Source organism: Andrographis paniculata, unplaced genomic scaffold, assembly GCF_009805555.1.
Source record: "Andrographis paniculata isolate CXL003 unplaced genomic scaffold, ASM980555v1 Contig95END, whole genome shotgun sequence".
Taxonomy (NCBI): domain Eukaryota; kingdom Viridiplantae; phylum Streptophyta; class Magnoliopsida; order Lamiales; family Acanthaceae; genus Andrographis; species Andrographis paniculata.
This window is the reverse complement of record NW_026137634.1, coordinates 563,143-589,519: the sequence shown is the minus strand read 5'-3', so window position 1 is coordinate 589,519 and position 26,377 is coordinate 563,143. Positions and strand designations below refer to the sequence as shown.

General features: G+C 31.5%; 7 protein-coding genes across 18 annotated transcripts; 2 read left to right on the top strand and 5 right to left on the bottom strand.

The window, feature by feature from the left end:
- Positions 1-3,493: 3,493 nt before the first annotated feature.
- LOC127243306 (protein SAWADEE HOMEODOMAIN HOMOLOG 1-like) lies at positions 3,494-6,468 on the top strand. Its single transcript, XM_051263260.1, has 9 exons — positions 3,494-3,667; positions 4,373-4,458; positions 4,545-4,590; positions 4,686-4,821; positions 5,014-5,080; positions 5,401-5,452; positions 5,643-5,786; positions 5,949-6,068; positions 6,157-6,468. The coding sequence occupies exons 1-9, from the start codon at positions 3,617-3,619 to the stop codon at positions 6,226-6,228; spliced, it is 774 nt and encodes a 257-aa protein (XP_051119217.1). The 5' UTR covers positions 3,494-3,616; the 3' UTR covers positions 6,229-6,468.
- Positions 6,469-8,391: 1,923 nt separating this feature from the next.
- Positions 8,392-10,153, top strand: LOC127243305 (GATA transcription factor 12-like). Its single transcript, XM_051263258.1, has 3 exons — positions 8,392-8,981; positions 9,146-9,896; positions 10,030-10,153. The coding sequence occupies exons 1-2, from the start codon at positions 8,652-8,654 to the stop codon at positions 9,893-9,895; spliced, it is 1,080 nt and encodes a 359-aa protein (XP_051119215.1). The 5' UTR covers positions 8,392-8,651; the 3' UTR covers position 9,896; positions 10,030-10,153.
- On the bottom strand, positions 10,041-12,509 carry LOC127243308 (protein NONRESPONDING TO OXYLIPINS 2, mitochondrial). Of its 4 annotated transcripts, none has more exons than XM_051263262.1 (3): positions 12,345-12,509; positions 11,905-12,073; positions 10,041-10,387 (listed from the first exon to the last, which is right to left on the bottom strand). In XM_051263262.1, the coding sequence occupies exons 1-2, from the start codon at positions 12,470-12,472 to the stop codon at positions 11,923-11,925; spliced, it is 279 nt and encodes a 92-aa protein (XP_051119219.1). In that variant the 5' UTR covers positions 12,473-12,509; the 3' UTR covers positions 10,041-10,387; positions 11,905-11,922. The 4 variants fall into 4 exon arrangements, with proteins under 4 accessions (XP_051119219.1, XP_051119221.1, XP_051119220.1 ...); XM_051263264.1 differs by having other exon boundaries at positions 11,915-12,073; XM_051263263.1 differs by having other exon boundaries at positions 11,920-12,073.
- A 100-nt stretch (positions 12,510-12,609) lies between these two features.
- Positions 12,610-15,757, bottom strand: LOC127243307 (uncharacterized). Of its 2 annotated transcripts, XR_007836972.1 has the most exons (9): positions 15,611-15,757; positions 15,315-15,524; positions 14,704-14,764; positions 14,555-14,591; positions 14,267-14,344; positions 14,083-14,155; positions 13,976-14,015; positions 13,793-13,898; positions 12,610-12,872 (listed from the first exon to the last, which is right to left on the bottom strand). XR_007836972.1 is itself a non-coding variant. In XM_051263261.1 (8 exons), exons 1-8 carry the CDS (start codon positions 15,650-15,652, stop codon positions 13,849-13,851), a joined length of 591 nt encoding a protein of 196 aa, XP_051119218.1. In that variant the 5' UTR covers positions 15,653-15,757; the 3' UTR covers positions 13,698-13,848. The 2 variants fall into 2 exon arrangements, 1 of the variants encoding a protein (XP_051119218.1); XM_051263261.1 differs by lacking the exon at positions 12,610-12,872 and having other exon boundaries at positions 13,698-13,898.
- A 580-nt stretch (positions 15,758-16,337) lies between these two features.
- On the bottom strand, positions 16,338-18,913 carry LOC127243675 (uncharacterized). 2 transcript variants are annotated; one of them, XR_007837017.1, is made up of 3 exons: positions 17,972-18,913; positions 17,440-17,596; positions 16,338-16,715 (listed from the first exon to the last, which is right to left on the bottom strand). XR_007837017.1 is itself a non-coding variant. In XM_051263815.1 (2 exons), exon 1 carries the CDS (start codon positions 18,824-18,826, stop codon positions 17,993-17,995), a length of 834 nt encoding a protein of 277 aa, XP_051119772.1. In that variant the 5' UTR covers positions 18,827-18,913; the 3' UTR covers positions 16,338-16,715; positions 17,972-17,992. The 2 variants fall into 2 exon arrangements, 1 of the variants encoding a protein (XP_051119772.1); XM_051263815.1 differs by lacking the exon at positions 17,440-17,596.
- A 585-nt stretch (positions 18,914-19,498) lies between these two features.
- LOC127243424 (uncharacterized) lies at positions 19,499-21,325 on the bottom strand. 6 transcript variants are annotated; one of them, XM_051263434.1, is made up of 6 exons: positions 21,188-21,325; positions 21,077-21,110; positions 20,900-20,939; positions 20,606-20,800; positions 20,447-20,517; positions 19,499-19,992 (listed from the first exon to the last, which is right to left on the bottom strand). In XM_051263434.1, the coding sequence occupies exons 4-6, from the start codon at positions 20,705-20,707 to the stop codon at positions 19,710-19,712; spliced, it is 456 nt and encodes a 151-aa protein (XP_051119391.1). In that variant the 5' UTR covers positions 20,708-20,800; positions 20,900-20,939; positions 21,077-21,110; positions 21,188-21,325; the 3' UTR covers positions 19,499-19,709. The 6 variants fall into 6 exon arrangements, with proteins under 6 accessions (XP_051119391.1, XP_051119392.1, XP_051119390.1 ...); XM_051263435.1 differs by having other exon boundaries at positions 20,606-20,751; XM_051263433.1 differs by having other exon boundaries at positions 20,606-20,939.
- A 670-nt stretch (positions 21,326-21,995) lies between these two features.
- LOC127243423 (probable glycosyltransferase At5g03795) lies at positions 21,996-24,930 on the bottom strand. Of its 2 annotated transcripts, none has more exons than XM_051263427.1 (5): positions 24,845-24,930; positions 24,223-24,767; positions 23,513-23,643; positions 22,987-23,335; positions 21,996-22,703 (listed from the first exon to the last, which is right to left on the bottom strand). In XM_051263427.1, the coding sequence occupies exons 2-5, from the start codon at positions 24,751-24,753 to the stop codon at positions 22,050-22,052; spliced, it is 1,665 nt and encodes a 554-aa protein (XP_051119384.1). In that variant the 5' UTR covers positions 24,754-24,767; positions 24,845-24,930; the 3' UTR covers positions 21,996-22,049. The 2 variants fall into 2 exon arrangements, with proteins under 2 accessions (XP_051119384.1, XP_051119386.1); XM_051263429.1 differs by having other exon boundaries at positions 24,223-24,758; positions 24,845-24,897.
- Between the last annotated feature and the right edge of the window lie 1,447 nt (positions 24,931-26,377).

Below are 26,377 nucleotides of genomic sequence, written 5' to 3'. Positions count from 1 at the left end.
GTGGGTTAAAACTGTAAAATGTGTAGGATGAGAAATTTTGATAAAAATAAATGCGAAAATAAATATAATAAAGTGAAAGTATAAGGATACAGTTTTGGATATTTTACAACCAAATATTATTTTTGATATTTTTAAAATTTATCAAGTCAAAACCAAAGAAATTCAGAATATTAGTACATATTAATCGAAACCAATAACTAATGAAAATTTTGATATTATTATAACTTTTTAAAAATTACAATCATGGGTTTGTTGTTTAATGTTTTAATTTAATTTTACTTTTTTTTTGTAAAATTATATCGCTAATATAAAAAATAATACTATTTTATTTTTTCAAAAAATACTATTGAACATTATTTTATTTAATATTAAAAATATTAATATATTTGTATAATTTATTTCATAAATATAATTTTATTTATTTTATCACAGACTAATAAAAATATTTTTGCATTTTTTTCTTAATTTATAATATTTTTATTAATATAATAAGTAATATTCAAATAACAAATATATATAAATAAAAAGACAGTAATATTCTTTTTATAAGATAATATTTTATATTAATTATTAATTTTATAAAATAATGAAATATATATATATGAAAAAAAAAAAAAAACTCATTTAATTTTAAATATTTTAAAAATAAAAATCAAAGCCTAGCCTACAGGCTACAACAAACCAATAATTAAGAGTGTGTTTGTTTGGAAGATTGTATTTTAAATTTATTCATCCAATTTTTTTTTAAAAAATATCAAATTAAACAACTATTTTTTATTTTTTATATTATATTAAAAATTAATTTTACATTCAAAATATTATATTAACACCTATTTATAGCACATCATATAACTATTCAAATTCAAAATTTTTACTATTTAAATTCCAACTCAAAATTCAAATATGAACAAATACACCCTAAAAAGATTTGATAGTTTGATTATAGGTTGAGATGCACAACGAAGATTGTTTAGACATGTATTTCTAGAGTATTGTTTCCAAAGCTCCACGGACTCGGAGTCCTGGATAAATCTAAGCATTCAAATTATGGGTCCCATCTCAAATGTATGGCAGTGATTTAGTCTAGAGTAGAAGTCCTTTAAATCCATGACCATATCTGGATTTTGAGTAATACTACTACATTTTTTTCTTCACGCGGCGTTGTGCGCCACGTATAATTAGAAACTAGTCTTGGGTTGAATTGGTATGTTAATTTTCTTTAAAACAATATAAATTTAGCGTGGTTTTTTTGTGTTTTTCTCATATATATAAAAAATATATATATTAAATCAATATATTACACATATTTTAATTTTTATATTATTTATGTAATTTTTATATTTTTAAATCAATATATTACACATATTTTAATTTTTATATTATTTATGTAATTTTTATATTTTATATAAATATCATTTTGAATTATTTTACAAAACAAATACAGTAGTATAAATATAATAATACTATAATAGTTTAATTATAAAAAAAAATTAAATATTAAATTACAAATAGAGAAAATTATATTTTTAAAGGTGATAATTAAAAAAAAAAAATTGATGAATGCTAAAAGTAATAGTAATAGTAATAATAATAATAATAATAAAACATAAATAAACAAGTGTAATTGTGTTTAAATATATAGTAGAAGTATTTTGAAATTTGAATTGATTTGGAAATAATAAAAATAATATTTAATATGATATAAATAAATATATTAATACTAGTTAGACTAAGTATTTTTTATATAATACTTCCAACAAAAAATTATACATCTTATATAATGTTTTTTAAAGAAACTTAATTGAAAATGATGTAAAAATAAAATAGAATAGCTTCAAAGTTATAAGTACTATAAAGTGTATAATTATATACTCATTTTGACTCAATTTAATATATTATTTCATTTTTTATATTATTTTTTTATTATTCAAAAATTATAATATTTTATTTATTTGAAAAATATGTAATATGATTTGAAGATGATTTTAAAGCAGTACAAAGAACTTGATGATGTCAACGCTAGACAAGGTCAGCTTAAAGTGATGCCATATTTCTTTCACATTTGATGGTCAAAGTTGGGCAGGAAAACTCCACTTTGAATTTAGACCGTTCAATTTCGAATTATGAGACACAAACAAAGATATTAACTAATACTAACTTATATAACAATATTATATTATATTGGTATTTTTTTCAATAATTTTTTCCGAAACTGATTAATATTAAAAAACTACAATATGTGTACACTATATAGGCTTATACTATAATTAATAAACATTTTTTTTTTATCTTTTTGGTAAAAAAGAGTATAGATTTATTTGGTATGTAATTCAAAATAATTTATTTACTATGTAGTAGGTTTTCAATAAAATATGTTACTCTTTCCTTTTTATAATTTCTACATAAATAATGTAGGTTCTATTTGGTTTACTTATCATTCTTAATTCAAATATAAAATTATTTTATTGTGGTCTGATTTTGATTTGAAATTAAATATTTATTTAAAATTTTATTTAAATAATATTATGATATATTATTTTATATAAAAAATAATATATTTTTATTGAAAATTATAACGAAGGAATAATCTTATTAATTTGATTTGAAAACTAAACAACTATATTTATTTTAAATTTTAATTTTAATTTTTGTTAATATAGATATACTAATAACTTGTATGTATTTATCTATTCATTCAATAAACAAACACATTAATATATATTGTTTTTTTTATTTCATTTTTTTTAAAACTAATTTATTTTAATCATATATTTATATTATATTATATATATAATATTACGCGCTATAAAATGATATATATCATATAAATTATATTAATATTGCACCAATACTTAAACATATATTTTAAATTTACTTTAATTATATATTATAATAGTATTATAAATTAATATCAATTATATAAATTTTATCAAATTTAACTTTTCAATTACAAATTCAAACTATCGTTTAAATAATTTTCATCTCTTATACAATATAAGCTTCTTTTTTTTTTTTTCTTAAAAGACGTCTTTAAAAAAAATAATAATAATAAATTACAATTTTTATATACTTTTAGCCAAATATTTGAACTGATTACAATGGAGTGTATGGAACATAAAAATTATTATATTTTAGAAAGTACTTAACATTTTTTAATTTTATACATTTTTATTATTTAATTTATTATTCAACAATTAAATTTATTTTTTAAAATTATAAATGAAAAATAAAATGCAAAGAAAGTAAAACCAGGTCATTTTAAACGAAATTATTATTATTATCATTATCATTGTTATTATTTATGTAACACTTTTTATTTTTATCAATAATATTTTTTTAAAAAAGATTTTATATTTTAATTATATTTTAAAATTTATAATTTATATATTTTTAAATTTTTATTAGATTAATTAATTATTTTAATTTTAATTTATAAATATTATTATTTATTTTAATATTGCGCTTCAAATAGACGGACAGAAAGGCTACTGAGTTGGAAAAGGAGTTCAAACCAACGTCTGCCCTTCGCCTGCGCCTGCGGTCACACCGCACTCGCGCGCGCGCACCCCTCGCCGAGCTTTGATTCCGACGAGGACCAGCCAAAATCGTATCTCGGATGAATCTTCGGTCGAAACGGGAACCGTTTATGGGTTTTACTAATGCTGAGGTCTCCTGCTCAATCATTTTAAACTTCTGAATTGCCAACAACAGCGTTCCACTCCTAGTCGAGTGAATTTCTGGGTCTTCGTGCACTAGCTGTATTTTAATCTGTTCTTAGGGTTTGTTTGCGTGTTTATTGATTGTGGTTTACGGATTGAGTTGCATTCATGACTGTTTCGGCGGATTGCCTTCACCGGGAATGCGTGCCTGTGGAAATTCTTAGTTCGGTTAAATGATGAATTCTGCGAATCTTCGTTGTACTTTTTGTTTTGATTCACTTGGAGATGACTTTTTACTTTCTTCTGTTTTTATAATTATTGTTTTTGGTTAATGTGTTCTAGGTGTTCTTTATATTTGTGATTCCTTGCTGCTTAAAATCGTTCAGAGAATTATCTGTTGGTGTTTTATGATTAAAGAAGGTTTTTAGGTTATGTTCGATTGTTTGTAATTGATCAAAAGTGAATGTTGTGTTACATTCAGTTTGGGGATCAGTTTCTTTTATCGGAATTTGTTACTTTGAAGTCTTGAACAGCCATAGATATTAGTTGTTTTGATGTAGTCATGTAGATAGATATATTATTTTATTTGATGTGTCTATGAATCAGAACTAACATTTACAAGCAATCAGTAAAGATGAGCACTAAAGGATATATGCTAATTGTGAATTGTAGCAAAACTTGGCAATTATACTTATTATTTATGAATCAAGCAGGTTCAGAAAATGGAGCAGATGCTCAACGAATCTAAAGTTCGGTTGCTGGATGTGGATTTCTACAAGGAACTAGCGAGACGATTCAAGTAAGATTTTCTGTGCATAGAAACGAACAACTACTCTTGAATGATCTCTATGCTATTGTTGGTCTAACTTTATAATTGGGTTGCAGCCGATCCAGTAGTCGAGCAGGGAAGCCTCGTTTGAAGTGGACTGAGGTCTGTATCTTGCTTTGCTTCAATGTACTGCCGTAGTGATGGTTCCTGTCTAGACCAAACCTTGCGAATACTCCTACTGCTCTCATGTATTTCAGATTCAGAGTTGGTTTCAGACGAATCAACAAAGCTGTTCCTCTAGAGGGCCTTTATTTGATGCAGCCGAAAAGTCACATCTTGCCCCGGGAGCTCTTTCTCAAAAGGAAACAACTGGAAATCCAAAGATGCCGGAAGGTACTTTTCTTAATAATTTTTATCTCTTGTTTTATTTTTTTGTTTGTTACAAGGAGTGGAATTTGTATGCTTTGCTCACAATATAAATATATCTATATATCTATATCTATATCTATGTGTGTGTTCCAGCAATTCTCATATGTTAAGTATGGTTAGACAGTTATGACAATGATTAAAATGTTCCGATTGCAGATGGAAAGAACCAAAATATGTTAAAAAAATTGGAATTTGAAGCCAGGTCATCGCAAGATGGAGCTTGGTAAGTTAGTTTTATGTTGATTTCTTATTCATATCTTTTACCGTTATCTTATGCCAACATCTTTTCCGTTTCTCTTTTTAGTTGCAATGGTGGGATATCCTTCCGGCATTTTTCATATGATTAAATGTATTATAGGCTTTCTTCGGAAACTTGGAAAAAATTAGCCAAGCCACATTCAATGCTGCTTATTATTGCTTTAATCACTTTGTGTTACTGTTCTTTATTGATGCATTCGAAAAATATTTTTAGATGCTTTCAGTTTTTCTCTATCTCCTCATAACACTCGCATGCTCATTTGTCTATACTGGCTTGGCCTACAGGTACGATGTCGATGCATTTCTCTCCCACAGGGTTCTCAGTTCAGGAGAAACTGTGAGTGGATAACATAACAGTTATGCTCTGACGGCACTATCAATTGTTTCACACTTCTATAGAGTTATAATGCAAACTGTTTCATTGTTTTCGATTATTGCTGATGATTTTATTAACATCACTAGGAATACAAGAAAAAATCTGGTCTAGAAGTCATTTAGATTTGAAAGGTCCAAATTTTGTGTTGCAGGAGGTTTATGTACGATACCTCGGATTTGGAGCAGAGGAAGACGAATGGGTTAATGTAAAAACCGACGTGAGGGAACGGTCAGTTGCCTTAGAGCATTACGAGTGCCAGAAAGTCAAGGTTGGGGATCAAATTCTATGCTTCCAGGTACCCATTTTCACATCCTTACACGAGTCATTCCAATATTCCATCCTTCAATAAAAATGGGTTCAATTTTCGGAAGTTTAGAGTTTTGGAAAATTTTGTAAATAGTAAAAGTATTGTGAAAGGAAAAAGATATTCGATGTACTAATCGTCGTTTGTTTTTAGGAGAGACAAGATCAAGCGAGGTACTATGATGCTCATGTAATTGAGATCCGGCGAAGATTGCATGATATCAGAGGGTGCAGGTGCCTTTTCTTGATCAAATACGATCACGACAATACACAGGTAGGTAAATCGACAATTACCAATTCTTACCCGGCGAGCTTAGCAGATAGGCAGCCTTTGATGTTGTGCTTATCTATGGTGACTATAGGATCGAGTGCCTTTGACGAGACTGTGCTGCCGGCCGAGCATGCTGTCCGAGGACCGGGTAGCGAGTAACTAGACGTACAAACGAATTGAACTGTGGCGGGTCTCTCAGTAAGGATTTGTTTCGGAGATAGCTAACTTGGTAATTAACATGGTAAACTTGACTCGAACTTGAACTTGAACTCTTGACTTTTTTTTATTTTAATTTTTCTAAAAATCTTATATTGATATATTATTATGAACTGTGGTGTCGACGAGCATTGTGATGCTCCGTTCGTCTTGTCTTTGGTAATGCATGCTCTTTATTATTGGTCAATGTCATGGGTTTGTTTGTTCGGGGATTTTCTCTAAAATACATTATTTTTTTATTTTTAAAACATTAAATTAAATACTTATTTTTTATTTTTTTATATATATCAAAAGTTAATTTTAAGTTTAAAATATTGTATTAACACATTCGTTAATTTTAACAATACTTCTGTAGTTTCTAAAAGATTTCTGAATCTTGCATATGCAATGTCTATGTAGAAAACTCTATAAATTTTTTAAATCTTGCATATGCAATGTCTATGTAGAAAACTCTATAAATTTTTTAATTCTTGCATATGCAATGTCTATGTAGACCCTATGTGTGGATGCATTTATAATTATATCCACTCCTAATCTGCCCTATATGTATGTACGAGTGTATTGTTAGATTGAATGAACGAGAGAGAAAGACTTAACTCCATTTCTTCTCTATTTTCTACTTCTATGGTCTAGTAATTATATACATTATTTTTATAATAAATTTATTAATATTAAATATATTTATAGAATATAAATTAATTTGATTAATTTTTTAACGTTTTATGACTTAATTCATTCAAAATTCTTTTATATCTATTTTTCCTATTAATTAATTAAATTAAAAATTTAACATTTTTGTCTCCTTTTAATAAATAAATATTTTTATTTATATTTATATTTTTTAATTTTTTATAAAATTAATTTATATTAAGCATAAATAAATAACAATGTTTTTATTTAATTATATTATATAAATTTTATTTTCTATAACTTAATATCTATATTATATAAACCGTATATTTTATTGAGATAATAAAATTTAAAATATTGAAATACATATTTAATTTTTTTTTAAAAAAATTAAAACCATTATTTATATAAAAAAATAATAATATTTATGACTTATTACATTATATATATTCAAATATATCAACTTTATACATATCTATATGTCAAAACATTATATGGGATGTAGTATTATTTACTAAGGTAATCCTCAACTCACAAACTTCAGTTTTAACTCAAAAAAACAGTCTGTTACGGTATTTTTAATTTAATCTATAATTTTATTTTTATTAAAAAAGAATAATTTATAAATATTCTATTTTATACATTATTTTAAAATATTTTTTATATATTATTATTAAATAAATAAAAAAAAAAAAAAGTAAACAACATCAAAAATAGCATTGCACTGTAACAAGCACTTCCAATTTTGACGTGAATTGGAGCAAAAACAGGACACCAAACGCTAAAGCAGTTTAAAACTCTAAAAATAGATCTAATGTCAAATTTGTTTTCTAATACTATGTTTACAACAAGAGTGTGCTGAAGTGATAATTTAAATTTAAATTTAAATTTTGTATAAAGATATATGTAAATTAAAAATAGTAAATTTGCATTGAAAACAAAAAGACATAATTAAACTAATGCTTCTTACCTTAAATTGGCAAGTCAGAAATATGTTAGTTGACTCATGTTTTTTCATTACAAAATTAAAATTATCAAAGTTTGTTATATGATAAACTTTAATGTAAAATCATCTTTATTGTAATAAATACATTCAAATAGATTACACTGCTTTTCAAAAATAATTATTATAAATTAACAATATATATACATTGAAACTCTTGTTCAAACACGTGATACTTTAATTTAAAAAACATATTACTGTTTAAAAAACTAATTATATAAAACACGTGCAATTCTAATTTAAAACATATTTTACACATTGATTGTTTCGCTAATAAAAAAATAACCACCAAATCAATTTGTATAATTCGGTCAATACTCGAGTTATCCATTCTAAATGAAAACAATTCGCAATTAATTCTACAACTATCATTTGTCTATTTATATTTTAAATCGTATTTTCACACTATAAATAAAAAATATCAATTATCATTTTTAACTTATAAAATTTATACTAGTAATTAATTTTCTTTATATACTAACAAACAGCTGTAATAACAGATAATTATCATACTACAAAACGGAAAAAAATGATAATCTGTTGTAAGGCCTCATTTTCAGGTGTCTCGTTTTGTCCACTTCCAACGCTAACAAAACTCGTCTCTTTCCCTAACTCTGGATCTCGATGCGTATATATATATATATATATATATATGTACATAAAATATACAGAGAAGAGAGGAGGTGATGCCTTCTGCTGCTGTTGTTGCATGAGTCGAGAAGAGAAGAGGTTTCCCAATGGAAACCACCGTCCAAACAGGCTTCTGTGATACACACTACTTATACCACAACAAAAACAACGGCGACGACGACGACGGTGATTTCCTCATCGAGGAACTTTTAGACTTCCCTAACGAAGACATCATCGCCACCACTGCCGACACCGCCAATGCCGGAATCCACCAGCCACCAGGCTTCAACACAACCCCGACAACGACCAAAAATTCGTCCTCGCCCTCATCTTCACCTACATCATCCTCCGATTCTTCTTCCGCTCCGGCGGTCCCCGAATCGCAAGCGCCGCCGCCGGACAACCAGCTCCAGCTCGGCGACGATTTTGGTGTTCCGGTAGGTTCATTTTGCCAAAATGTCGGAAGTTCATCTTGTGTAAAAGGGTGAAGACAGCTCCTCTTATTACCGCTTATAGAACTCTTGATTCTTCCCGAATTCGAATTCGGGAAGAAAGGTAAGTGGGTGATTTAACCATGAAAATTGCTTATTTGGTGCCGCAGCTCGAAGACTTGGCCGAGCTCGAATGGCTCTCGAATTTCGTCGAGGAGTCCTTCTCCACCAATAACCTCCCGGGGTTCACGGCCCGACCCGAAGAACAACTTGCTCTCAAAAGTAATTTCCAGCCCGAGGCCTCCCGACCGAGCCCGATTCTCCACCCGGAGGTGTCCGTCCCCGCAAAGGCCCGCAGCAAGCGATCCCGCACTGCGCCCGGGAACTGGACCTCACGACTCCTCGCAGTGTCCTCTGGGCCGCCGCCGCCGCTGGCGCCATTGCTTCCGGTCGCTTCGTCGTCAACAGCAGACTCGTCCGAAGTTGCTGTTGCCCCGCCAAAGAAGGCGGCGAAGAGGAGCAAGAAGGAAACTCCGAACGCCGGTGACGGCGAGGGGCGGAGGTGTCTCCACTGCGCCACCGACAAGACGCCGCAGTGGAGGACAGGGCCGATGGGGCCGAAGACATTGTGCAATGCCTGTGGCGTGAGGTACAAGTCAGGGCGGCTCGTGCCGGAGTACCGGCCGGCCGCAAGCCCCACATTCGTAATGACAAAACATTCAAATTCCCACCGGAAAGTTCTTGAGCTCCGGCGGCAAAAAGAGATGGCAGGAGCTCAACCGCAGCCGCCAATGCCGCCGCCGTTAGTAAGCTATCATCATCATCATCATCATCAAGGTATGATGTTTGATGCACCATCCAATGGTGAGGATTACCTGATCCATCAGCACTTAGGACCAGATTTTAGGCAGCTCATCTAAGGTTAGAGACAATTTTGGGATTTTTTAGTTTTTCAATTATTGACTTTAGATTTTTTCATTTTTTTAGGTAGGTATAAATTCCTAACTCACTGAAATTTGTTCATTACTTTTATTCCATGAGCAACCATTCTCAGGAGATGGAAAAAACCAAAAAAGACACAATAGATAGAAGGTAAGGTCAGCAAGGAGATCTGAAGCTCTAATTCAATGTAGCCAAAACACAATTATTTTGCTACTGAGTTCAACAAATTCAATCTATATTTCTATTCTATATTACTAAAGATATGAAAATCCTTTTTTATTTTGAGATTCATAGCAAAAGAGACGGTCACAATGTCCAAAACCACACAGAACAGCAAACGGATCATTTCCAACTGCAAAGCTACTGATACATTGTCGAGATCAAGAATTTGAATGTACCTCAACAATGTCTTATGTCTATGCTGCAGTCCATCGAATCAGGTTTTTATCGCGGCACACTTAGGCCTAGTTCTGAAAATAAATGGGAACAATGTCAACAAACGATCGGTATATGGAAATAATTCAGTTCTAAGAACTTCTTTATGAGAACAAGACCTATATTATCTAATTTAAGAAATGAAATGAGAAGAAACTAATTTAAGAAAAACAAGGAAAATTTCAGCAGCTAAAAGCAGCAGCAGCAATTTCAATCTACAGTTCGAAGTGTATATTATCTATCTACTCTTTCAAGTTCTTCAATCATCAGAAAATTTCTTAACAATTAAGCTTCAAGCATAGACATATATTCCCTCCGTCCCAATTCAAAACATCCATTTTAACATTTTTGCCCGTCCCACTTCAAAGTATCCATTTCCTATTTTAGAAGAAGTAATCATACACTACTACTAAAATACCTTTAACTTTTACTCAAATTACAAACATATTATTAAACATACAATTACTATAAGAAAAAAGTCAAAACCTTTTATACACTTCCACTAGCCAATAATATACTATTATTTCTTAATCTAGTAGAAAATCACAGAGAGCTCCATTTGACATAGACCGGAGGGAGTATAATATACCATATGACACACATTCAGTTTTTTCATGGTATATTAGGACAGTAAGAAACTATTTTGGAAAATGGGGACAATACAAAAAAACAAAAAAATGATACTTTCAATCTATGGACCAACATGCATCTAGGACTAATCGGTTGAGGAGCAAAAATCAAACTTTATTTAATCTGTAATGCTACAAACATCAGCTCCTAACAGTGGATTGGTGGTGATCCTATGCCAGCAATCATAACAGATGAATAAGAACGTAAACGGAATATAATGGGATAAGGTTTGTCAAAGAAAAAGAAAATTAAATAACGGGGACAAGGAAACTTAAAAAAAAGAAAGAAATGATCTAGCAAAATATAGGCTGGAATGAAATATTTCAATCACTAGCCAAAAAATTCACCTATATACTAATGCAATGCGAATGCTTACCGAAGTGTCCTAGTTTAAATTTCAAGTAAAAGAAATACCTAAATTATTTAGGCTTTCAGATAGTTTTGCCTTCAAATACTCTATAGCATCAAAATATTCGCAGTTTCTAAGAATTAATGTACCAAGAACCAGTTTATATAATCTAATCCATTTATGCAATGGGAATCAGAGGCTTTCAACTCAAAATGATTCAGACTAAAATTCATTTGCTTGATTCATCATCACAACCCAAGCCTAGAGGCATTTGGTTTGAATATATATGTACGTATATGTAGCAAACTAGTGCTTTAAATCTTCACGAATAAACCTATAGTTAACCAAAACTGCATATACAGTACAAAGTAAAGTGTCCATTTATGCAAAGAAAATTCTAGTTTTTTCAACTTAAAATTATACTAGCTTATATTCACTTATTTGATATGTTTACTCAAAAGTATGTTGTGAATCTCTATGGAAATTAACCTACAAATCTATCTACTCACAGAAATACCATAGGAAAGCACAAAAAAAAATTAAGACTACATTAGAAATGAAAAGTATCCTTACGGAACATTACAAAACCTATCAAACTCCAGGGTTGGCACTGCATAGCGTACCCTGAGACAAAGATCTGCAGCCTTTGGTGTCTGCACCTAAACCAGAGGTAAGCCTGGCGGAGGAGACTGCACTGTGAAAAGGTAACAGAGACTGGAGAGCAACCGTTTGAGGCATTGGCCTGAATTGCACACATTCAAACAGAAAATGAACCAGAGAATTTATGAATATGTCTTCGATTCAGGACTTGATAGTAATTACGAATCGATGACCAAATTATCATACTAATAATTTGAATATCTACTTCGCAAAGATCCATCATGAAATAGATCATGCAAACGAATAAGAAAATGCTGGATACGAGTAAAACTTTAGATGCAGTTGCGATTACACTCCTTAAAAAAAGAAAAACTAAATCAATAAACAGTGCGTTCAAGATCTGAAGATTGCACCTCCAGAAGAGAGACGGCGAAGAGCGCGATGATTGCACAGAAATCGCAGGCCTTCCCGAAGGCTTCGCAATGGCGGATTTAAGAACGCTGATCGCAGATCTTGAGATAGTTCTGTAGCGAGACGCCATTGACGTCACTGCTGCTCGGAGATTCGCTTTCTGCGGAGTGAAAGAACAAATTCGAGGGTTTTGGAGAGGTACTACGATTTGTAGCGCCGTACCTTGAGCTTCAATGTTTGTACCTTGAGCTTCTACTTATATCGCACGGCCTTCTGCATCCTACGCCCTACGATTATAGGAGTTTTTTTTTTTTTTCTCTCTCATTCCTACTTCTTTATTGTTGTTTAGGTAAGCATGTGAAACATACCTGATTGTTAAATTGAACTGGGCTACTCTAGTTCGTTCGCGAGACTATTTAGACTAGAAAATTCGTTGTGATGACATTATGTTTTAACATAATTAGGAAATCAGTCGATGAGTACTTACAAGGCATGCTTATTGAAATTTGTGTTTGTTTTTCACCGAGGACCTGAGCAAGAAATTAAACAAGAGTTAGTTATTTAGCGAAAAATGTGGTAATTATAACTTATTTAAAAGTAAATGAAATTACATATTTACGTAGGATCAACTTCAAAATCTAAATTGTCAGGCTAGCAGTTCAGTCTTTATTGACATACTCCAACTATATTGCTTTATTTTTATTATGAAAATAGGTATATTTTATTTAATTTTGCAGGCGCATGACAAGCGTTGTCAAATTTTGGCTTGTGACAGTGAGATTAATAGGTTCAACCTTCCGATATTTTTAAATTTTATCTATCACACATGATTTGTGTCTAATATGATTAGCCTTGCATTAAGAGTTTTAAAAAAAAATTATAAATGCATATTCATGTGTACGTATATAAAATAATGATTTCTCTTTTATTAAACATATCTTGTTTATTATTCACTCCGTTCACATAGAAAATAAACATTTATTTTAGACGCGAGAAATAATAATATTTTAATTACATCGATAATTAAAAGCAGTATAATAATATTTTTGCCATTTGTGAAAAAAATGAGATATTTAATAAAATATTTATTTTATAATTCAAACGTCGCAAAATAAAAACAATTATACTTTCTATTATATATTGAATTTTCAGCCTATGTTGAATAGCGAAAAATAAGTGGGGAGAAAAAATAAAATTTTTTAAAAATTAAAGTGAGAGAGAAGATGGGAAAGAGAGAGGGAAAAAAAAAAAGCTTATACAATTGTGTTGCTCTTAGCTAATTCAATCATTATAAGTACATTCTACAACTATTTATACTTTTAAGTATGATTAGGTTATATTTCATGCGAGCTATGTTTATTTATATTTAAAAAACTACTACATTTTATACATTTAAAATTAAAATAAAATTGTTACTACCGCAAAATAAGTTATAAAAAAAAGTCAATACATTACTAAGAGAGCCAAAACAGCAACTTTTGTGAATGCAAAAGCAGAGAAAAAGCATCAGAGCAATCTCAACTTCCCAGTTACTGAATCCACAGCTGATTTATTTCCTGCTCACACATCAAATTCGCCTTTAAATTTCCAGAAAAAAATAAAAATATATAAAAAGATCCGAAGAAGAACAAACCAGGTCCGACAGCTAGAACAGTTGTCGATCCAGCAGAAACCTGGCAATGCATCGAAAAGATAAGAATCATTTTCGATGGATCATGCAATGGGAATAGAATAACATACCTGAGTTCGTCCTGCATCAGCGACCAAGAACGTTGGGAGGCCGATGCTTTCAGCAGCATCCCTAACCTTATTCCTGTTCATTGTTGATGTAAGTAAACCTTCCCGAGATGAGCTAAGGTTTTCGACAAGTTGGAGGGTACAAACAAATGTATGATAGCAGCGCAAGGTTGGTTGACCTTCTTACATTTCTTGCTGATTCTTGCACGTCAAGACTATTTTCGCCTGCCCGCATTGCTCCCATTGCCTCAGAAGGGACCGGTGGCTGAGCATCAGCAGTTTGTAGACATGATCAGCACATGGGCCAGTGATTCGTACAATTATCATAAATGAGAGATATCCAAAAGAACTAAATTATAGTCATAGATTTGAAGAAAACGAAGAAAATCAAATGTGCGAAAAAAAACAAGCATCCCATGAAACCACAAAGCAATTTAATCATCGAACAAGCACAAAGAAACATAGTAGAATTGACCTTTGCATAAGTTCAGCATACATTCCGGTGGCAGCATCTGCGCGACAAACATGAATCAGATATTCCAACAACTACGAGGCGCTGAATTTAACACCACTTTTATAATAATGAACAAAAATTGACTGTATTGTATATATGAAGCAACTTACGAGCGCATTGAGACGCAATCTTTCCAGCTCCCATCTTAAGGTCATTTCTAACTACTAAAACCTGACAACAATTTTCAGCAGTTGTGTAAGTTGCCACCATTAGACACATACTAAATACTTATTCGTCGTTGTTATAATCAAAAGAGGCTCATCTGGCCGGGAAACGTATAATGTGCTGCTCTGTGTTGGATGACTACGAAGAAAGATGCATCCAAACAACAGTTTCTTAGATATTCGATCATAAACTGCACGATGATGGTGCACAACAATAAATACATAAACTGCATCCAACGCTATTTATAAATTATGTCTTCCAGTTCAATATACACAGCGATAAAAATCAAAATACATGAAAAGGAATACATTTACACATAGTCTGCATATATGCGTGAAATTTCCAACAGCTTGAAAAGTATATCAATCACGCAAAAGCAATCTTCTACATAAGCAATCATTAATGATAGATTATCTCAATATCTTGCATAGAAAAACTAAAATGATCGTTTAAATTGTCAAAATATGAAAACTATCTGAAAATAAGGGGTAGATCAACACAAAAATCCAGTGAAACGAAGTTATATATACATACATATATAGATATAACTGCATACCATTTTGAGCTCTTCGTCAGCGGCGGTCGACAGATTTTTTTGCAGCCGTTGATTTTTGGCAAGCGGTTGGCCACCAAGTTTCCTGCCACCGGAGCTTTTAGCTGGCTTAGAGAAATCCAATATTATGCCCAAAATGAATCCTATGACAAGGCCAGGAATGAAGTTCTCTGGCTTGAAACTCACACCTAGCCATTCCCTTTCCTCGTGTTTCTGCAATAAATTGCTTGCACCTTCGTAAATAATGCATAGGAAAGTTTTTCCAGAATCAAAATTGAAGCTAAAACATCCACTCCTACCTTCTTCGAGGCGGGAGAAGAGGTCCTTAAAGAGCTTATCATCTAGCTGGGAACGGATTTTGACAATTTTGAAGCCCTGAAGATGGTGGACTGTAATTCGCATGAGAGATGGAGCCCGGAGGAGTTCGTGTAAAGGAGGAACTCTAACGGCGTCGTTTAAGGGGATCAAAGTCTAAGTGGGCGGGCCTGTGTGAAAATTCACTTGGGCCGAAACTTATTAGTGGCCCAATAGGGGTGTGTAACTGAGTTCACTGTTTGTTTGGGGATTGGATTTATACTATTCATCCAATTTTTTTCCCCAAAAACATCAAATCAAACACCTATTTTTTATTTTTTATATTATACTAAAAATCAATTTTACATTCAAAACATCGTATCAACACTTATTTATATCATATCATACAACTATTCAAATTCAAAATTTTTACTATTCAAATCCCAACTCAAAATCCAAACCCCCAAACAAACAAGTACTGTCACTATTTTATACTTATTGCTTTTTAAAATTTTGAAATGTCGCAAAATTAAATTTTTGTTTATTAATTTATTTGTTGACTTCAAGAAAATAGGGATGTTTTTAATTTTTCAATTTCTGTAAATTTTATTTTATTTTTTAAAAAGTACTTTTTCCCCAGATCTCCAAGGCGAATACAAGTGTATTTAATATGTTGACCATAGATAAATATATGCATGAAAGGTTAAATGATTTTAATTATAAAAAAATTCATTGAATAAATTAATAAAATTATTATAACAACTATAATAATATACAATATATTTAATATAAATATAACACTAACTTTAACAATGTAGACTTTAAAGTATGAGTGTAAGTTGGAGTGACTCACAAAAAACTATCGACACAACCCCCTGTTGGCTATATTTTCAACTAAAAAACCAAATATATATATATATATAACTTACAAATACAAAAATAACATTAAAAGCTCATTGTATTATTTACTACAAATTTATCTATTTTTAAGACCAGAAAATCTACTGACAATAAGTTCCATATTGAATTTAATCAAGTTTCACCACAAAATCTACGTCTCCAAACTCGCCTTTTTGTAACCTTCTCAGCAAAATCCAAACTTGCCAAAACCTGAATACATGTCACAAATCTCAAAGTTAAATATATCACAATAAAACATAACATAAAATCCAAATTCCCATTCAAAAACATTGGAGTGTTTCCTATTCAAAACATAAGTGACTTGTTTATTATAAATCATTCAAAAACTACATCAACAAAAGCAAAAAAAAAAAAATAATGGATATAATCAATCAATCCAATTTCAGATTAAGGTAAGAATATTAATCACATTTAAACTCCAAAAATAATCAAAATCACAATGAAAGAGCCTCAGTCATCTAATAGAGTCTTTGTTAAGTGCCTTCATCCCATTTCCACAATCAATTTACCGATTGAATTGAACTCCTCCTGTTCGTTCACTAGCCCGACACTATTTACAACACTAACAAATACTCATCAGATAATAAAAGGATGTCGCTCCAAAGAAAATTAACGCAATCAAGTTACACGGATGAGTTGTTAGTAAGCTTTAATGCAATTTCACAGATAACATACTTATAGGGTTGTTAATGAAATAAGTTACTAGATACCTCAATCAATCTTGGCTTAACTCTTTATGTTAACAAGAGACATCAAGCTGAAACATGGTTAGAAAAACTTGTTTGACTCATTGATTATGCTCAAGATTCGCTCATTCATGTTTGACGTTGTTTTCAATACTCAACTACTCAGATCTACCAATTATGCTAATAAAAGATTCACTAAATACTCAGAAAAACAGATCACTCATTACCCAAATCAAGCAACACAATTGTGCTTATTAGGGATCTTCATTGCAACTGGTAATATAACAATTTCATCAAGTGAAGCTCAGTCCAATAAGGCTCAAGTCTGGATCTTTCAAGTTGATAAAGAAGTCGAGCTCTAGCTTTATTAAAATTGTTTGAAACCTGGAAAAAATAACAATGACAGTGATAAACCTGAGAAAAGACGGCTATATAGACTTCGATGATTAGTTTTTTGCTTTGAAATAATGCCTAATTGCTAGATTAAGACAATTGCAAATGTTAAATCCTTCAGCAAAAGTTTCAACTTTAATGCAACCCGTGAAAGAACACCCCAATCTAGAATCTTTACTACGTTTATAATCTGGGAGTAAATAGCTGTCCATATATCTAAACAAACTCATAAGCTATAGCAAGAGACAGACTTTGCTTCTAGTCGAAAAAGTAGAGTTACAAATGTATCCGCTCAATCTGCAAATTAGAGTAATAAGCAGTATATTTCACATAAATCATACCAATCAAAAGCCAGTGAAGACTCACCTAAACATATAGCTTTTGCTCTTACTGCTGATTCTGAGGGGGCGGCATTCCCGGCCTTGGAGGACCAAAGCCTTGAGATTGTCCACCTGCAGGTGGGGGAGGAGGCATGCCTGGTCTTGGTGGTTGTTGGCCTGGCGGAGGCCCGCCAGGCATTCCAGGTCTCAGTGGAGGTCCAGGGGGAGGAGGACCTCTCATCATCTGAGGTGGCGGCACCATCGGAGGCCTCTGTCCGAACTGAGGCGGTGGAGCAAATCCACCAGGAGGCGGCACACCTGGCCGAAACTGTGGCGGAGGAGGCATCGGCATTCCAGGCCTCGGAGGAAAGCCTCCTGGAGGAGCAATGGACGGCGGCCTAGCCACCGGCGGCGGCTGTTGCGGATACGACACAGGCGGACCTGATATCTGCGGAGGGCGAGCAATCTGTGGCTGCATCATACTAGGCGCAGGTCCTCCAATACCGCGAACCGGACCGGCGAGTCCGGGCTGAGCCTGAGTGACTGCGCCGGTGATGACGCCTCGACCGGCCGCCCGACCAATTCCAGGGCCAGGGAATGCGGTAGCAGAGGCGGTTTTGAGGCGAGATTCGTCGGGGGGAGGAGGACCTTCGACGGTGAGGGAAATGACTTCTTCGCCCCTGAGCAGCACGAGGCCGAGCGTGCGGCGGTCTTCCCGCTCCTCTTTCGAACCTTTCGTCGGCGGCAATTTTCGGAACTCCTCGCAGTCTCCGAGGACGAGGTTCATGTGGCGATCGAAGGCCATGAACTTCCCGATCAACTGACGGCCGTCCTGAATCGTCACGCGCATGCGATAGTTGATGTATTGAAGCATCTTGGAGCTCTTCGACGACATCGACATCTTTGCCGGATTGCCAAAAAATTTGCAGAATCACTGCGTCTCTCCCTCCGCTAGGGTAACTGTGGAAGATGACGAGCGGCGCTGGGTTTTACTAATGACAATGTAAAGAAAGCTCAATTTACTTATAAATAAGAAGCGTTTTTTCAGTAACGAAATAAAGAATGCGACTCTTGTGTTTGACCGACCACTTGACGATTTCTATTAATATTGGCCACGTCAGCAATTGTTTTAGCTTACTCTCAGTGCCCAAATTTTAAATCCACATTTTGAAACTCGGGCTTCAAACAATGATAATATTGAACTCTAAATTGATATACTGTATATCCCGTTCAGAATTTTATTTATTTTTGTGTTATAATCTTTTAATATTAATTATTATATTAAAATATAATACAAATTAAAAAAATTATAAAATTATTTTAATTAGTGTCTTATAATATCAATAAAAAAATATTTGTAAAAAAATTATACAAATATAAAATATTTTTAATGTTAAGTACGCATAAAATAAATACGACCCTTAGACGCAGACGAAAACAATATAATTTTCACATGTTTATTGCACTTTGGTAACGACCGCAAATTTCTGTGTTATAAGATTAATTAAAAATGTTCCATTCAAAATATTAAACAACAAAATTGTACTACAAACCTTTTTGATCCTATTTGTGTTATTTGCTTTTGGTACTTACTAAGATTTAAATGATTAGTATTTTGATATAATAAATCTTTAGATACTCTTAAATAATTCCTTTTATTTTTAGTGCACATTAGTTAAATTTTCGATCAAAATTTTACGATTATAAGTTGATTTCTACACTAATTTGATTACCCCTTAGAGGGATCCCTTATTCATTTTTGTTTCGAAATGAAGCTTTGGTTCTTAACTACTCGTTTTCCTCCTCTTTTGACAAAGTACTTCATCATCATTTTCGTGGTCATCATCCTCCTCCTCTTCTTCATCATTGTTGTCACTTTTGTCGCTATCATCACTTGAGGAGCTCTTTTGTGCTTTTTCCCGGGCATTTTTTAGATTAGTTGGTTCTTTGAATTCACTCTTTGTTGCACATAAGGACAAATTTGCCCGAAGTTGCTTTTGCTTTTGTTGTTTCTTCTCAAACGCTTTCTTTGCTCTCCCCATAGGCAAAAGCCCATGTTCCATCAACCTAATTCACATTTAAGTTTATATGAATTCGATGTAAAAGTTTTTACAATTTCAAAAATAATCTTAAAAAAGAGTATGATTATGGGACTGATTTGCTTAAGCCAGCGTAAATAAAAACATGTAATTTCAATTCATACTAATAGGCATATTGTATGAATATATTTTTTTCCTTATAAAATCAACAATAGCATGTGAGTAATAGATGCTGTTAGACTCTTTGGCTTTTTATAGAGAAAAAAATAAAAAAAAAATTTTTTTTTTCAAAAATATTAATATATCATATATTCTACATAATTTTTTATATTTTATATATATAAAAAAAATTCTTTTCAAATTATCTAGCAAAAGAAATACATCTATATATTTAATTTCAGTTTTAGGAAAATATGATACCGTAAATGAAATGAAAATAATTTCGTAAAATAGAACCAAACAAACCCAAAAGAAATACTAACCAAAATTCAGCCATTTCACTGGAAGGTATCTGCTGCGACAGCGATCCATAGAATATCCTCAATGGCTCCCTCTGTTGGAAATGGAGAGCAGATGTTAACGTAATTAAGGTTGATCCAATTTAGGATAATGGCAATTTAGGTTGATCCACAGAATCGAACCTCTTCAGGCACATCGTGCTTCTGACCAGGCAACGGATAAACTTTCTTTTCTCTTGATTTCGGCGCCTTGGAATCACTTTTTGGTGTTTTCTTCGTCCTCATTTCATCAATCGATGGTCAGTGAGTGCACATTCAACAATTGAAAACTGATCATGTCGAAAATCAATAATGAACATAACAGAATGCGTGTAGGTACTGAGATGCAGCAAAAAATTGAATACATCAGAAATCAGAAGAGTATTTGAAGAAAATTTCGGAATATAAAAAAGTAGTAAGATGTTATGAATCAAGCACCTTCAGTTTTTCGGAATTGGATCGTTGTGTCGCTCAAAATCTGAATTAGGGGAAGGAAACACAGAACGCCAAATTGGAATTGGGGGAAACGCAACAAAAATCAGCCAAATTTCACAACAAAATCCAGAGACAATCGCAAATTGGTAATGAAATAAGCTCTCCTTTGCCCATTCGCACCTCAATTGACGAAATTTGTGCGCGAACAGAAAACCTAAATTAGAGACAAAGAAATGTAGGAAAGGAGAAAGGATCGGAAACACAAAATCAGCAGCCATTAGCCATGGTTACCGTCGGGAGAACAATGGCGATGATCGTCGGCAACAGCAGCTGAATTCTCAATTGGCGGTCTTCGTCAATACAGATTGATGAATTCTAGGGTTCGTTCAGTGAGATTGCATTAACTATAAAAATCAGGAAATCAAGAACGGTAGTTATATCATATGTTCCGAGTTCCGAAATTTAAATGACATTTTATAAATAAAATAAAAGTTTTAAACCAAATTAATATCAACCATTAGATTAGGCCATGACTTCAAAATTTCAGTACCACTTTATTTTGCTTCACACATATAGTTGTTTAGGATAACTTATTTTACTAGTATAAGTTGCAAGATATTATATTGAATTCAAAATTTATTTAGAATACACTCGAAAGATAAGCGTTGCAAATTTTTATATTATTAATTTTATTTATTTATTTATTTTTTTGGAACATCTAATCAAATGCTTTGTTCATAAAATACTTTTTAAAAATTTGGCATTATTCATTTTTTTCAAAAATATCATGTTAAAGAAATTTTTATCTTTTAAAATATTACATCAAATATTAATTTTTTTTATTATTATCAAATTTTTAAAACTTCAAAATTCTCTTTCCTAGACGGAATCTTAACACAAAATATTGTGAATGATAAATACAAATATTTACATGTTTGTTTGATTGTAATTTTAAACTAAAATCAACATGTACTTCCTACTATTTTCAATAAAAAATATATTATTTTTTAAAATATCGTATCAAATAATATTTAACCAAAAATTCAAATCAAATCATATTTCAAATCAATTTCAAATTACAACCAAAATAATCCTACGCTACTACGAATATCAATTATTACACAAAACGAATATCAATTATTACACAAAACGATCATCGTAGAGGCGACCTTGACACTCTATTGTACCATATCGAATGAAGTATCATATGAAAGATGTCATATTTGATTGGCTCCTTATGCCAAACAAAATGGAGCCTTACTTGCTCGACCCTCTTGTACATCACAAGATACTTTTTCTCTGGGATCGACTCGAGTATCCTTTTCAAGTTTGGAATATCTTTCTCTGGAACAAAAATAGTGAATGCTTCCCAATTCAAAATATCGAAAAATGGGGGCACAAAATTGTCCGATATGATGACGGGCACACATCCATAAATGATCGACTCTACCACTCTTGGACTATTCACTTCGTATCCCTTGGCACATATGCAATACTTGCTATTCTTCATATACCATATGTAGCTTTTCTTATTGATCTTACCAAATATCTTCATTTCGGAATCTTTGTTTTCCCATTGTTTTAGAAGGATTGGACGAAGTTCACCGTGCATTTGACCGGCAAAGAAGGCTAGGACTTCCCGTCTAGATGGAGGCTCGCCACCTGTCGACCTCATCGGATTTTTAGGGGAATGAATGTACGTTTCTGCGAGAGAAACATCTTTTCCAAAATGGAAACCTTCTTTAACATCCGCATTGCACAATGCCCTCAAGCAATTAGACATCCGATGCTTAGTTTCATATGGTGCCTGAAAAAATAATAAATCTATAAGCATTCGAGCATTTAATCACATTATAAGTTATATTAATTCAATTGTTTTATATAGGGAAAAATCAATCCTTATTCAAATATATCTAATATAAATTAAGAAAAGATACGTTGTATGTAAGAAAAAAAACTTACATAATTAATGAAATTCCATAAGAAAAAAATACGTTAATTTAAACATTAGGTAACCATATATATATATAAAAGATAAATCGACGCCTAAGTTACAATTATATGAGATTGATCGAAGATTTCAAACTTACCCAATCATGACAAGCCACCAAAAAATGATCCGCGCCATCAGTTCTATTCCAAAAGGGATATTTCCTTTTGATCGTATTGAGATAATTGTTTAAATACTTATCAATATCAACAAATGAGTGTGAATTCCGTACATATATGTGCTCAGCCAACAATTGAGAACTAAACGGAAAGTAAAATAAGTGAGCTTTTTGCGGATTCGTGGTTAAAAAATTGTTACTTGATTTCATATGCTTCATGAACCATCCCTCTGATGCATATATTCCCCTAAGCTTCGGTTTATGGAAGACCGGTCTTTCCCCTTCTTTGTAAATGTAAACTTTGAGCTTTCGTTCCATAATTTCGTAACTCCTATATGTTTAATAAGTTTAGTTTAATTATATATACTTTAGAAAAGACTAATTACTTAAAATTAATTGTAAGAAATTTATAAATATGATAATTTACTGTACAAATATTATGAAAGTATTCATATCATGGTAAAAAAATGTATACTACTATAAACTTTAATTCGGTGATATGATTTACCTCACAAATGTTGAAAGATTTCGATAAATTGAAACATGTAGAGTGGGATGATGGTTGATTTTTGGCGCCTGTTGGATTTGGACTCTTGCAGCGGATAATTCATCATCGGCCAACGATTGCCACAACGGACTCTTCAAGTCATTGGTGAAATAGAAATCAAAAGGTTACAAATAATTTAGACTCTTTGTTTACATGAATGTTATTGAATTTTTGACGTTACACTACAAAAAAAATAATATACTTGTAACGAAATTCCGTTCCTAAAGTTCACGTAGCTAACGTAATTCCATCACTAATTCCGTCTAATATCATTAGTAACGGAAAAAGTGAATTTAGAAACGAAAAAATCTCGTTACAAAATTGATACTTTCTTGCAGTGCTATAATTTTTTTGGAAAATAAAATCATATTAAATATTTCATTTTTATTTATATAATACAATACTCTTTCGGTATTCTAAAATTGTGCTTATTTTTTTTTTATTTCTCTAGAAAAATGTTCTTATTTTATTTTTTTTAATAGAAAATTATATTATTTTTTATATTTTGTAACTATAGGAAGTAAAAAGTATTGAAAGTTTCAATCAAAATCTCAAAACAAAAAATTTTGAGCACAAAATTAGGAGCGTAGGTAGTATAATTATTTTTCTTTATTAATTATTTTTAAAAATTTTGAAATAAAAAAACTTCTATCCAAATGAAGGAATAATACCTTTGTAAAGAACAAAGCATTATTTTGACGAAGCATATCATTCATCTCGGAAATCGACACCACCGCTGCCGCCGCCGTCGCCGCCACACCACCACCACCCGCAACCGCAGTTGGGAGGCTCACATTTTCTGCTACGATATCATCGGAGGGTACAATCATTTTCCTATCGGATTCCGACAACGAATCGGAATTATTCGCCGGATAACCAGGCGACGGCGGAGAAACGCCGGAATCAGGCGCCGCCGGCGGAGCGAAGCCTGTACGGCTTCCGCCGGAGACATTGCGAGATTTATCACTACACCCGTAATTATCCTCCGGCGTCGGAATATTAACCGCCACTGATAAATTGTACTTCAACTGTGACGGCGTTCCGTCACGGCCGGTGACTCTATCATCCCCTCCGCCATTAAAGGTCGAATAAACCTTCCCGGAAGAAGACAGCAAAGCTTCATATGGAAAATGGGATTTCTGAATAATCAAAATCGAAAATAGCGACAGGCAAACAAGCCCCAACACTCTTCTCGTCTCCATTCGATCTGAAAATCCTTTTCCCGTAAAATAAAATTAAAAACCCTCTTCAGAAAGCAAAGAATTATTAATTGCTATTTTCACTGTTTGTTACCTTTTTTCGAGAGAGAGCAAAGACGATTCTGCAAGTAGACATGCAATGGCTGCCCTCGCTAAGACCGCGTTTGGCTGCGTACAGGTGTCGAAAATCAGGTTTTCATTGCTTACAGGTGGGCTTAAGGTTCTGCCATTTTTGTCCGTACATGCATTTTTTTAAAGCAATAATTTAGGAGTTTCCGAATCCCTATTTACACCTTATGTATGGTAAAAGCAAACTCACCATGCTAATATGTAATTTAGAATAAAAGTATTTGACTTTGTCTATATATATATATATATTTATAATTTTAGTACTATTTGTTAAGGTTTGTTTCTTTTCCTTCCGAATAATACACTTCTATTATTTGTAATCTGAAATTTTCAAACAATAATACATTTGTTTTTTCTTAAAACATATTTCATCATAAATTATTTTAATAGCATTAAATTCATAACAAATTCTTCCTAAACTCATCAGACTAAACATACCCTTAAAAGTTTTATTAAAAAATATCAATATTTTTTTTTTTCCATAAAATATTGTATTAATTAATTTTTTTTTTTCAAAAACTTCAAAAATATCTATAGGCGTATGGGACTTTAATTTGTTCGATTAAGAACATAATTTATTTATTTGAGATTTGACGCTAATTTTTTTAAAAGGAAATTAGTACTATAAGTATATGTTTTTAATCATGAAAAAATGGTTAGAATTTTGTTTATCCAAATATTTTTTTTACTAAATTTTTTTTGTACATTTTACTTTTCATATAAAAAATTAATATTTAACACAAAATATTATTTTTTATATTATATAATTTCTCACACTCCACAATAATATAAAAAAAAAAAAAATCAGCAAAGAAAGGTTAATAATGTAATTCTGAGAGAGAAGTAATTAATGGTTTGGATTTGCTTAAACGTCACTCTTTTAATATATTGAGGAAGTAATTTATTCTCTTGCCATAAATGTATCTATTTTAGGGGAAGGTAGCTTTAAATGCCTTTTTCATTATTTGGCTTCCATCTATAATTTGTCAATAATCCTCAACAGACGGGACCATCCTATTCTATCCTTTTTATTATTATTATTATTATTATTATTATATATGTTTAATCTAATTAAGAATTCATATAAATAAAAAAAATTATTTTCTATTGTAATAAAAATAATATAAAGTATTTTTTAATTTTATATAAATTATAAATATATTATTACACATAAAATACAAAAAAAATATTAAAATTATCTTATACATTTCTATTACTAATAAAATATTAGTATTATTTTTAAATTTATTATAAAATTCCAAAAGCATGTTAAATGAACACATAAAGATATATTATATGAATATATTTGTTATATTGAAATCAATTATAATATATATTGTATTGAATTACATTATATGTTATTTTTATACGTCTCAATATTAGGTGATAAGTAGAGCTATGTCATGTATTATTAATTCATGAACGTCTATTATTATATTAACACAATTTATGTGTCAATCCTTTTGTCAAAATGTGCATTTAAATTCTACACTAATTT

Excerpts from the sequence above, each read along its gene's own strand:
- LOC127243306 (XM_051263260.1), top strand. The coding sequence starts at position 3,617 with ATGAATCTTCGGTCGAAACGGGAACCGTTTATGGGTTTTACTAATGCT. Across the intron at positions 5,081-5,400 it reads TCATCGCAAGATGGAGCTTG|GTACGATGTCGATGCATTTC; the intron begins GTAAGTTAGTTT and ends CTTGGCCTACAG. Across the intron at positions 6,069-6,156 it reads ACGATCACGACAATACACAG|GATCGAGTGCCTTTGACGAG; the intron begins GTAGGTAAATCG and ends TGGTGACTATAG.
- LOC127243305 (XM_051263258.1), top strand. The coding sequence starts at position 8,652 with ATGGAAACCACCGTCCAAACAGGCTTCTGTGATACACACTACTTATAC. Across the intron at positions 8,982-9,145 it reads GCGACGATTTTGGTGTTCCG|CTCGAAGACTTGGCCGAGCT; the intron begins GTAGGTTCATTT and ends TTGGTGCCGCAG.
- LOC127243308 (XM_051263262.1), bottom strand. The coding sequence starts at position 12,472 with ATGGCGTCTCGCTACAGAACTATCTCAAGATCTGCGATCAGCGTTCTT. Across the intron at positions 12,074-12,344 it reads TCGCCGTCTCTCTTCTGGAG|GCCAATGCCTCAAACGGTTG; the intron begins GTGCAATCTTCA and ends TGTGCAATTCAG.
- LOC127243307 (XM_051263261.1), bottom strand. The coding sequence starts at position 15,652 with ATGATAAGCTCTTTAAGGACCTCTTCTCCCGCCTCGAAGAAG. Across the intron at positions 14,765-15,314 it reads CTGACGAAGAGCTCAAAATG|GTTTTAGTAGTTAGAAATGA; the intron begins GTATGCAGTTAT and ends AATTGTTGTCAG. Across the intron at positions 14,592-14,703 it reads GATTGCGTCTCAATGCGCTC|ATGCTGCCACCGGAATGTAT; the intron begins GTAAGTTGCTTC and ends TTTGTCGCGCAG.
- LOC127243675 (XM_051263815.1), bottom strand. The coding sequence starts at position 18,826 with ATGTCGATGTCGTCGAAGAGCTCCAAGATGCTTCAATACATCAACTAT.
- LOC127243424 (XM_051263432.1), bottom strand. The coding sequence starts at position 20,707 with ATGAGGACGAAGAAAACACCAAAAAGTGATTCCAAGGCGCCGAAATCA. Across the intron at positions 20,518-20,605 it reads AGCACGATGTGCCTGAAGAG|AGGGAGCCATTGAGGATATT; the intron begins GTTCGATTCTGT and ends CATTTCCAACAG. Across the intron at positions 19,993-20,446 it reads AGTGAAATGGCTGAATTTTG|GTTGATGGAACATGGGCTTT; the intron begins GTTAGTATTTCT and ends AATGTGAATTAG.
- LOC127243423 (XM_051263427.1), bottom strand. The coding sequence starts at position 24,753 with ATGGAGACGAGAAGAGTGTTGGGGCTTGTTTGCCTGTCGCTATTTTCG. Across the intron at positions 23,336-23,512 it reads AATCTTTCAACATTTGTGAG|GAGTTACGAAATTATGGAAC; the intron begins GTAAATCATATC and ends TTAAACATATAG. Across the intron at positions 22,704-22,986 it reads TGGTGGCTTGTCATGATTGG|GCACCATATGAAACTAAGCA; the intron begins GTAAGTTTGAAA and ends TTATTTTTTCAG.